The sequence below is a fragment of the Apteryx mantelli genome, chromosome 10 (assembly GCF_036417845.1).
Source record: "Apteryx mantelli isolate bAptMan1 chromosome 10, bAptMan1.hap1, whole genome shotgun sequence".
Taxonomy (NCBI): Eukaryota; Metazoa; Chordata; class Aves; order Apterygiformes; family Apterygidae; genus Apteryx; species Apteryx mantelli.
This window is the reverse complement of record NC_089987.1, coordinates 24,547,421-24,558,282: the sequence shown is the minus strand read 5'-3', so window position 1 is coordinate 24,558,282 and position 10,862 is coordinate 24,547,421. Positions and strand designations below refer to the sequence as shown.

The window sequence follows — 10,862 nt, the reverse complement described above, 5'->3', positions numbered from 1 at the left end:
GCATGACAGTCATTAGCCCAGTTTCAGAGCCAGGAGATGCCTGTCAGACAGGGGAGCACCAGTGAAGTCAGACCCAGCTCCCTGGAGACAAAACATTGAGTTTTGAAATAGCAGCAGAGCAGTGTCAGTGCAGAGAGCAAACACAGCTCAAGAGAAGAACCGAGATATCCTTGGGATAACTTAGCCACAGGTGCCTGTCCTCTCACTGCAGCTTTTCTCCACAAGACCCATCTCAGGAACCACGGAAAATGGACTGTAGGATGCCAAAAGGCTCCCTGCAGCTCTGCTCCTCCAGAACTGCTGATCTACTGGAAGGACCTTGCTTGGAAGCAGCAAACTGACCGCTGGACTCCTCAGTGAAAAAAAATTCTGTTGAAGCAAGAGCTGGCTGTGCACCAGTAGGGCAAAACAGGGGGACAGGGAACTGCAGATAGGCAGGACCCTGGCCAGGCAGGACTCCAAGGTAAGCTGGCTTTTCCCAGTACATGAAGCACTGTGCCTGCGGGAGTGGCTCTGAGCAGGAGGAGCACCAAGGAGTGACTCCAAGAGCAGCCAAGGTCAAAGCAGGCTTTGGGTAAGCAGCTGTGAGTAAGTGATGTGCATTGCTCTGGGACACCATAGCAACCACAACATTTTGGTCATTGCTTCAGCCAAGAGTACCAGCCTGGAGGCCCACACGCTCCACGCTCTCCAGCAGGGCTCTGGGTGAGGGGAGCCAGCAGCACTTGGCACCCAGGGCACCAGAGCCATGGCAGCCTTGCTGCTCCTTCCCTGGGCTGGCTGCAACCTGAGGCCTCTGTGAAAAGCAGAACGCAGCTCCCTGGCTTGGGGGCCCAGCAGCCCTCTGGAGACATGGGGCCAGGGGGGCCGTGATCAGGAGAGCTCGCCAGGCCCCTTGCCCCTGAACCATGGGCCCGGGTGCTCACAGCGTTGTCCCATGTGCTGGGAGCTTGGCACTCTCTCCATTAGTCCTTCCAGTGGGCACCTGCTGCCCCCAGCTAGTATTTGGCTCTGCAGCCAGGGAAACCTTCAGCCCATTGCTTCACCCGCAGAGAGGGGCCCCAGTCCTCTGTGAGGAAGGGGACGCTGGCCATGTGGGGCAGGGGATAGGGCTGCAGGGGCACAGCACGAGACCTGCCTCCAGAGCAGAGAGCGCTGGCGGGGTGGCAGAGGGCCTCGCAGCAGGGTGATGGAGGGGCCCTGGGGCGTGACAGGAGGCCTTTGCAGGGGGGTGATGGAGGGGCCTCGCAGCAGGGTGATGGAGGGGCCTCACGGAGGGGTGACAGAAGGACCCTGTGGGGTGACAGAGGAGCCTCCCGCAGGGTGGCCCAGGATGGCTGCCGCGGGCTCCAGGCTCCCGGCCTTGAGGGGCGACGCCGCGACGCGGCCTGGGGAAGGCGGCGGGCCCGGGCGCGGCGCGGGGGGCGGGGGGGGTCGGGACCCCCGGGCGGCCGGGCCGGGCGGGGCGGGCGCGGCCCTCCCTCGCCGCCGAGTCACGGCGCGTCGCCATGGCGCCGCCATAAACAGGCGGCGGCCGCCGCGCCCCGCGCTTCAGTGCGCGGCGCACGGAGGTGAGTGCGGCCGCGGCGGGGCCGGGGCCGGGGCCGGGGCCTCCCTGCGGGCACGGCGGGAGCAGGCGCCCCGCGGCCGGGGGCAGACCGTGCCCGGCTGCGGCACGGAGGGGTGCGCTGCCGGCGGGGCGGTGCCGGCGGGCCCCGTGCCGCAGCCGGTGCGCCGGGGAGGGGGGCGGCGGTCCCCGGGACGGGCGGCACGGCGGGCTGTGCCAGCACCGCTGCCGCCAGCCCGTCGCGCTCGCCGTGTGCCGGCAGAAGCCGAGCGGCCACCGCGGGCAGGGCGGCAGGGAGGGAGGCGGCGAACCCCAGCGCGGGCAGCGGGTGCCGCTGCTGCGGGGCCCGCTTCGTGCGGGGGGCAGCGCGCTGCCCTCGGTCACCGCCGCGCCCGGGCCCTGCCGACGGTCGCCAGGAAACGCAGCCCGGCCGTGGCGACTGTCGCCGGGCGGCACAAGCCCTGGGGGCGCAGCGGGCGAGCCCGCGCGCTTGCTTGTGCTTGGCGTCAGGCTGTAACTAGGGCTCCGCGCTGGGCGCGTCCTGGGGCGCCCTCCGGCTCAGAGCCCCCCTGCGCGGGCGCCGGGCGGGGAGCAGCCGGGGGGCACACGCGCTCCGCTGGCCTGGGGTGTCCGCCACGCGCCGCGCACCCACTCTGCACCTCCGTGCTCCAGGGTGTCCTGCTGTCCGAGCCATACTGATATGCCGGGCATGCTCAGCCCGTGCAGGATGCTGAGTGGGGAGTGCGGGGATGCTGGGTACGGTGGTGAGGTTGGTGTGGTGTTAGAAGATGGGAGAAACCGGGAGGTTTCAGGGCAGTGGGCACAGCTCCATGTGGGGCTGCAGAGGCCTGGTTGTGTCTCGTCATCCCTGTGCTGCCCGAGGGCGCTGGCCATGCTGGCCTTGGGCTGGCCCCAGAGGGGTGGACTGGAGAATTGGGGTGCTGTTGGCTCAGTGGAGAGGGGAGGTGGCTGCTGGCAGAGTCTGCCTGGCATTGAAGAGGTGGGAGTGCGGGCAGGCAGGCAGGCAGCAATGCAGCTTCCCATGGTCTGAGGGGAGGAGGAAAGCGGCCGCACTGCGTCATTCCTGGACAGTGCTCCCACGGGGCTCAGTTGATGCGCTCTCAGTCCTCCCCAGCCCCTGGAGTTGACAGCCTTGCTGCTGACAGCCCTTAATCTGAAGTCTCCATCCCCTGAGGCCCAGCTCAGCTGATGGCCCCGGGGCCTGTCAGACACTGCAGCCAGCCCTCACCCCATGCGTGCACGGCTCTGCCAACACCCCATGCTCCTGCTGCAGTGCTTCCGCCCTCGACATCCCTCCTCCTGCCCACTCGGACCTAACAGCACAGGCACCAGCGCGCACATGGCTCAGCCAGGTGCCAGACCTAAGGGTCGCGTGTCCTACCTGGTTGCCGGAGCTTGGACAGTAACTGGGCCCCCCTCTGCCCTGCTTCCAGCAACACCATGGCTGGAAGCGCTGAGATGGCGTCTCTGGAAGAGAGCTTCCGGAAGTTCGCAATCTATGGTGACACCAAGGCTACGGGGCAAGAAATGAACGGGAAGAACTGGGCCAAGCTGTGCAAAGACTGCAAAGTGACTGATGGCAAAAGCGTCACCAGCACCGACGTGGACATTGTCTTCTCCAAGGTGAAGTAAGTGACTTTGCTTTTCCGGGCCTCCAGCTGCTGTGTGGCAGGGGACCATCCCAGTGCTGGGCAGGCTGGCAGTGCTGGGGTACTGTGATTTCTGGGGAGAGGGGATACCCACAGCTGTGTGCCTGGGCTGTTCTTTCCTGTATCGTACTCAGCATGGGGAGCTGGAGGACCGAGTGCTTCCCTGTGATGCCCTGCTTTCAGGGTGCTTGAGTGGCTGCTTTTGAAAGACCTAATAATAAATGAATTCAAATCTTGGGGGCAGGCGGCTTAGGTTTTAGTGCTGTGGCTGTATCCCTGCTTCAACTCTCAGGCATCGGTGTGGGCCCAGCTGGCTCTACCAGGCCTTCAGGTTTCCATCTAACAAGAACATACTGCAGGGGGTGGGGGAGGGAGCTCAGGGATCTCCCACGTGATGGGCTGCATGAGCCCAGCCCACTGTGCCACCGCAGTTACTGCTGCAGCCTTGAGTACACTAAGCATTGGACATCTCATTCCTGCTGCCCTATGCAGCCAGAGGTGGCTTACTCCAGCGTAGCAGGTTTCTTGATCTAGCTGGGCTTGATGCGCACCAGCTCTTGCCTTTTCCCAGCTCATCCTCCCAGGAACAGCCCCAGGTAGAGCTCATCCTAGTCAGGTTTGTAGTCAGTGCCCTTGCAGCTCCTGTGGTCCCTAGGGATGGGGCACAGAGGGTAGCACAGCCCGTTCTTGGTCCTAGCCATCCCATACCCACACCATTGGTGAGGAGTTCTGCTCCTTTACTCTTCAACTGCCTGTATGGCCCCAGAGGAGGAAGGGTGCTTGGGGCTGCTTTCTGGGTCCCATGGACATGTTGACACCTGATGCTGCACCAGGGTTCACTTGCACCCCCCAGCTGGGGCCAGCTGTACTGGGAAGGTGACCTCCACATGGGGCACAGGAGTCATGGGAGAGGGGCATGACAGTTGGAGGAGCTGTTGCTAAAACCTCTACCACAAGGAAGGGACCTGACTCCTTCAGGTGCCTCTCAGATCAGTGACCTGAGGCAGATCTGTGGGCACAGGGGTGGGAGTCCTGGAGAGGAATCCCTGCAGAGGGAGCTGGTTCTCCACCCATCATTGCTTCTGTACCATCTGTCCAGGTGTCCTGTTCTTCTGTGGCAGAACCAAGAGGGACTAAACACCAGAATGTATTCAGCTGATGCAGTGTTTAAGAGGGTGGGTTGCAGTGCTGCCCAAGAGATGAGGGGCTGGGGGGGGGGCTCTGTGCACATGCTTCTGCATTTGACTAGAGAAGGAATGAACCTGCCAGGGGAAAGAGGGTGCTTTGAGATCCCATGCAGGGCTGGAGCAATGGTTATGGATGTCCTGTCCTGCCCTGCCCTTATTGCCCCCTCCCCCCCCACCAGCACACAGGTCCCAGGGCACTTCCTTGGAGTGGTGAGGTTTTGGCACCAGGGAATTTGGCAGCATATGGCTGAACCGCTCCTGAAGCTCAGCATCTGTTGTCCCTGGCCTGACTCATTTTGCCAAGATTGCCCTGGATATAGCTGCATTTTAGGGGTGGGTGAGGGGCCTCAAAATGCTATGCTGGTGGAAGAAAAAGCCAGGGCCTCCTTGGAGGTTCCCTACTGCAACTCTTCCTGCTACAGCTGGAACAGCAGCCCTGTTTGGAGGTGCAGCCTAAGGAGGAGCTTATGGGAGCTCAGAGCCTGGTTCTTGTGCTTGCAGAGGGAAGACAGCCCGCGTCATCAACTACGAGGAGTTCAAGAAGGCCCTGGAGGAGCTGGCCCCAAAGAGATTTAAGGACAAAAGCAAAGAGGAGGCATATGAAGCTATCTGCCAGCTGGTGGCAGGGAAGGAGCCAGTCAATGTGGGCGTCACTGTGAGTACCAGAGCCTCTTGGCCCCTGGCAGCAGGAGGGTTGGTTGTGAGGGGAGGATGGAGCTCTGTGTGGTGCACAAACGCCCCTTTGGGAAGACCCATGGCCCTGGGCAGAACTAGGGGATCTGGGACAGACGCACAAGAGAGTACTGGAGAAGGGGATTACACAGGTCCAGTGGGTACCGGGGGAGTGGTGGTATCCCCAGTGGGTCTCAGGGGCTTGCATGGAGCAAGGGAGGAGGGAATGGGGGCCTGGGAAAGCCAGCATGTTTGACTCCCTTTGCTCATCCCCCTGTTGCAGAAAGCCAAGACTGTGGGAGCAGTGGAGAGACTGACAGACACCTCCAAGTACACAGGCTCCCACAAGGAGCGCTTTGATGAGAGTGGCAAGGGCAAGGGGAAGAGTGGGCGAGAGAACATCGTGGACACCAGCGGCTATGTCAGTGCCTACAAGAACGCGGGCACCTATGATGCCAAAGTGAAGAAGTAGGGACAGCTGCCTATGGCGCCCACCCGCCCCGGTCCCTGCGCACCAGGCCTTCAGGGCTTCAGTCATGTCAGCCTTGGGACGTGCCCTTGCGATATAGGGCCCTGGGAGACAGCGGTGGACCCAGCCCCAGGCTGCCGGGATGTTGGTCCCCCAGCGCTGATGTGATTAGAAAGTCACCGGGTTGTGCGCTCTGCCCTGACGACTACGTTTATCCGTGCTGTATTGTGAGCCGTGTCCCTCCTGCTGGTACTAACAGGCCCTCTCCCCGCCTGCCCTCCCACAGGGCAGCTCCTGCCATACTAACAACACTTCTCCTCGGGGTTTCCTGTGCCCTGCTGGCACTGAAGCCTTCCCTACCTCAGCCCTGTCCCTCAGGGCACTCTCCCTGCCAGTCCCACTGGCAGTCACAGCCTTTCTTAGCTACAGACCTCCAGGGGACCTGCATCCCCTTCTGTATTTACACCATGGCCTTCTCTTCTCCACTGATGCCTGCTCACGCTATCCCCTCACCACTGGGCTGCCTGGGTTTGCTGCTCTCTCCTGCTTGCGGTAGGCCACCTCTGCCCAGTGCCGCAGGAGGCTCTGTCCCTGCAGGTATGGTTAGTGCTGGTGCTAAAGGGCTTCTCTGGGACACCCCCCACCGGTGAGCGTACAGGGGCCCTGCATGCACCCCAGGAGACCTGGCCTGCGCTGTGCTTGATGTTTTTCTGCTGTTGCCAAAGGCCTCCCGAACCCTTGGGCCTGCACCTGTGTGGTTTCCTACTGCCTTTGAGAAGCCCGTGCCAAAGGATTCTGCAGACCCATACTGTATCCTGGCTCTGCAATAAAGCTCTGCTAGTACTGACACCTTTGGTCTGGTTGTGTTTGGCGGGCTTGAGCAATGAGAACTTGCTTCCCTGCTCATCTCTCCCAGGCCAGGCAGGAGGCTCAGCTCGCAGTGCTGCTCCTAGCCAGCAGTGCCACAGGGCTTGGCCCTGGTGGCTCACTGCTTTGGCAAGCTCCTGGCTGGCCCCGAGTTGCCTAAGCAACCAGAGGCACACAAACACTGAGCGCCTAGCTCCGGCTGCTGCTCTGTTTGCAACCAAACACACAAGTTCCTGGTAACGGACCCTGGGAACAGCCAGGGCTCGCTGCCACCGGCAGCTCGCTGCTCTGTGTGTGCGGTGGGGGGTGGCCTAGGCACTGAGGTGCATGGCTGCTGGGAGCGTGGCTCCAGGTGCTTGGTGTGGCCACCCTGGGCTCCTGGCCCTGGTGGTGAGAAGAGCCAGGGCAGTGGGCAGAACATGTTGCTGTGCTGCCAGGGTGGCTGGGCCAGGCCATGTGTGCTCTCCAGCTAGATCCCTGCTGGTGATCTGGGTCTGCATTGCCTCCTGTTAGGAGCTGGGTTCCCTAGAAAACAGCTGGGGTTATTTTACAGGTGCCTCAGCACGTGAGCCACATCAGCAGCCCCTGTGTTGTACAGGATCTGCCCAAGCTGCAAGGGATGTGCCCAGGACATGCACGTGGCTGGGCTCTGCCTCTTGGGAGTTACTCACTGCATGGTTCCCTGCCAGCTCCTAGCTGTGCACTTTCTGCATCATACTTACCTGCTTTTTAAAATGCAGGCCACACAAGAGGCTGTTTTATTCTGGGCTGGTTTTAACCTCAGCCTACAAACACAGATGGCATGCTAGGAAAGAGGGCTGGGGGGCAGAGGGTTAGTCTCCCTTTGAGCAGGCCAGAGTGCTTGTGTCTGTGGGATGTAGGGCGGAGGGGGTCTGTGCCCCTAAATGCTCTTTTGTAGTCCAGACGGGATCTTACTATGTTCCTCCTCTCAAAAAGTCAGGGCTTGCAGGCTTAATTCCCTGCTACCTCCATTGCCCACATGCAAATATGAGATGCAGAATTCCCAGGGCAAGGCAGAATTGCATTCCCTAGTGGTTAGTGCAAGTGCCATCCCACAGTTCTGTCCTTGCACACAGACATGGAGGATTCGAACAGGAAGCAATGTTTTGTGAAGGGGTGAGTGTGTCAGGGCTTGCAAGTCCCTGTGAGACCGATCTTCTTTGTGTATATGGCTTCCATCAGGACCTTGGGTGAAGTGAAAGGGGATACCCATGTCAGGGCAGCTCTGGGTATGTAATGAAAGGGAACTACATGTGCTGTTGGACCCCTCGAGGACTGGGAAGGTGCTGCTGGGGCTGGCTGCTGCATCACAACAGCTGGGAGAGCAAGGTGCAGCTCAGATGCCCAACCTCTTCCTGCATCTCCTGCCCTCGCGAGAAAGACCTGAAGCTGCTGGATTATGACAATGGGGCAAAACAGGAGTCTGGGCCCTGCTGTGACTGCACTGCTCTCCTGCAGCTCCCGTGTGTCCTCACCACCTCTCATCCTGTGCAGGACAACAGATTTGGAGTCCAACTTTGTTGTGCAGCCTCCCTCACCTCTGCCTTCTCTTAGCATGCTTGGGGCAGGGATGCTCAGGGCCTTCCTGGGAGCAGGACTACCTGAATACAAGCTCTGTCACAGGGGGCTCCCAGCAAAGACAGAAAAGCATGCAAGCAGAAAAGCACATGTTTATTTGGCTACAAATTCTCTGTGAAAGGCAGAAGTGCTTTGTTTGCTGAATGCCCTAAAAGTTCAATAATTGGCACAGAGATTTGATGTGCTTTTGATATTGGAAAATCAAGACTGGGAAGGGATTTCTGCCTGGCTCTAAGTTTCAATGTGCCAAGAACAGCAGTTCTGCCATCCCTGTATCCAGCAGCAGAGCTGGCTGACAACTCTGACAGTCAAGGAGGCACAATGTCAGAGAGCAGCAGTTGTCCCTCCTCCAGCTGATCACCCCACCTCTGCCTCTGAGGCTCTGGGCCCCAGTGCAGCAGCAGCTCAGCAATTCATGTAGCAGCTGCCCAGTGCCCACAGTTTGCAAGCCAGCAAGGCAGATGGATGGGTCCTTGCTTGGAGTTACCTCCATAAGTTCATCTGGAAGCTGGGGGAGTTTGCAGCTGCTACTCCGCTAGTGCAGTCTATGGAGTAGCCAGAGCTGCAACCACAGGGCTGCCAGCCCAGTTGAGCCAGTCTTCCTATCAATCAGAGCCCATGGTGCCTTGCTCTGAATCCTGAACAAAAGCAGCTTCTTTCCAGCCTGTGAAGCCATAGCAGACATTACATGGGGGTTAACAGTTTCCATGCATTGCCAAGCCACCCAGCTTAAAGTGCTCCTTACCCACTCCAGGTCCATTTGCAAGTTCTCTGCTGAATGCTCTTCAACTTGCATAACACTTTTTCCCTCCAAACTTCTTGTTCCCAAGAAGGCAGCTTCAGTGCTGGCAGGCTCAGTGCAGCGCCCTGCATAGGGACTGAGGCTGGGTGGCAAGACTAGCAATGGCCATTTAGCCTGACTGCCCCAGCCAGGCTGATATCTTGGTCCTCTTCTAAGGAGCAAGGACTAGTGATCACAGATGGGATCCATGTGACAAAGTGGGGCAAAAGCATCTTTGCCAACAGGCTAGCCAGTTTGGTGAGGGGAGTGGCCAATGTCACTGTGAGGCCATGCTCTATGACCTTTGAAAAGTCCTGGTGATCGAGGAGGTTTCTGATGACTGGGAAGAGGCAGATGTCACACCTGTCTTCAGGAAGGGCAAGAAGCAGGATCCAGAGAGCTACAGGCCAATCAGCCATGCTTCCATCCCTGGGAAGCTGATGGAGTGAATCTTCTTGGGAGTAATTTTCAAGCACATCAAGGATAAGATGGTGACTGGAAACAGCCAGCATGCCAGGAGCAAATGCTGCCTGACCAACCCCATTGCACTCTCTGAGGACATGGTTGGCTGTGTGGAGAAGGGGAGGGCTGTAGTTGCTGTTTATCTAGACTTCTGCAAGGCCTTTGACACTGTCTTCCACAGACTCCTTATAGCCAAACTGGAGACACAGGGTCTGGAAAAGAGGACTACAGGGTGGATGGAAAATTCTCTGGACCACGAGGCTCAGAGTGGTCAGCAGTACAAAGTTCAACTGGTTACTAGCAGTATTCCTCAGGGATTAATTGTAGGGCCAATACTGTTCAACACCTTTATTAACGACCTGGCTTATTGGCCAGTGTGTGCTCTCAGCAGCTTTGAGCTTGATACCAGACTCAGGGGAGTGGTTGATATGGTGGAGGGACCTTGACAGGCTGAAGGATTGGGCTGTCAGGAACCTCATGGAGCTGAGCAAAGGCAAGCACAACATTCTCCCCTGGGAGGGAACAGCCCCACGGAGCAGGCCAGGCTGGGGCAGCTGCCAGGGGAGCAGGGCTGCAGAAAGGTCCTGGGGTGCTGGGGGCAATGAGCTGACCAGGAGTCAGCAGGGTGCGCCTGCACTGCAGCAGCCAGCTGGGGCTGTGCTAGCAAGAGTACAGACAGCAGGATGAGGTGGGGGAGCATCCCCCTATATTTGGCACCAGTGAGATGATTGCATCTAGTAGTGGGTCCAATTCAGGCTCCCCAGTGCAAGAAACACAGCAATAGACTGGTGCAAGTCCAGCGGAGGCCCCCAAGACAACCTCGGCTGGAGCACAAGTCATATAAGAGGCCAAGGGAGGGTTGATGTGGTCAATCTTGCTAAGGCCAACGGGGAGAGGAGAAATCTTACTGTTGTATTCCTACACCTAATAGCTGACCCACCCTGTAACGGAGGTGTATGGGAGGCCTACTCCTCTGTTTCCCCAGATATCCCATGATGACATGGGATAGGTGTGATCAACGTGAGGTGAATCGCAATGTTTTCAGTTCCAAAGAGAGAAATGGGCTAACGTCTGACAGAATACAACTCTGACAAATCTGAAGGAATTTCCATAGGAACAGCCGAAGCCCTCTCAGCGGCTCTGGCTGTTATCCCAGTGCGACTCAAAGCAGTGCCACATGCTGCTGAGACAACAGACATCTTAAGATATCAGTTGCAGAACTTCTTATGATGACGAAAAGTGACACAGCCTAAACAATGGGCTCACAGCCATTTCCCCTGTGCTAATGAATTTGCTCTGGCCAAGCATTTGCTCTGGGACTGGCTCTGCACCAGGCCAAGGAAGACATTTTACAGCCAGCATGTAATTCCCTTACAGTGGAGGAGCCAGTGGATGGAAGGTGTCTCAGCCAGTATTTACATTGTTTGCACTGACTGAAGGCACAGTCCTTAAGCTTACAGCCTCTAAGCTTTTTTGTCCTTTCCATTTGTTTTTTCCGCTCAGCTCCACTCTGATTGCCCTTCTTGCAGCTCACACAGCAGACGGGCATGCCAGACTGTGCGCCCGCTTGTGCTGGTACAACCACTTA

The 10,862-nt window shown here is 58.6% G+C and overlaps 1 protein-coding gene across 1 annotated transcript; it reads left to right on the top strand.

Annotated features, from left to right (window-relative positions):
- The first annotated feature begins 1,497 nt into the window (after positions 1-1,497).
- Positions 1,498-6,414, top strand: TPPP3 (tubulin polymerization promoting protein family member 3). The gene is made up of 4 exons (XM_067302943.1): positions 1,498-1,571; positions 3,022-3,216; positions 4,926-5,079; positions 5,380-6,414. The coding sequence occupies exons 2-4, from the start codon at positions 3,029-3,031 to the stop codon at positions 5,566-5,568; spliced, it is 531 nt and encodes a 176-aa protein (XP_067159044.1). The 5' UTR covers positions 1,498-1,571; positions 3,022-3,028; the 3' UTR covers positions 5,569-6,414.
- The last annotated feature ends 4,448 nt before the right edge of the window (positions 6,415-10,862 follow it).

Excerpts from the sequence above, each read along its gene's own strand:
- TPPP3 (XM_067302943.1), top strand. The coding sequence starts at position 3,029 with ATGGCTGGAAGCGCTGAGATGGCGTCTCTGGAAGAGAGCTTCCGGAAG. Across the intron at positions 3,217-4,925 it reads ATTGTCTTCTCCAAGGTGAA|AGGGAAGACAGCCCGCGTCA; the intron begins GTAAGTGACTTT and ends TTGTGCTTGCAG. Across the intron at positions 5,080-5,379 it reads CAGTCAATGTGGGCGTCACT|AAAGCCAAGACTGTGGGAGC; the intron begins GTGAGTACCAGA and ends CCCCTGTTGCAG.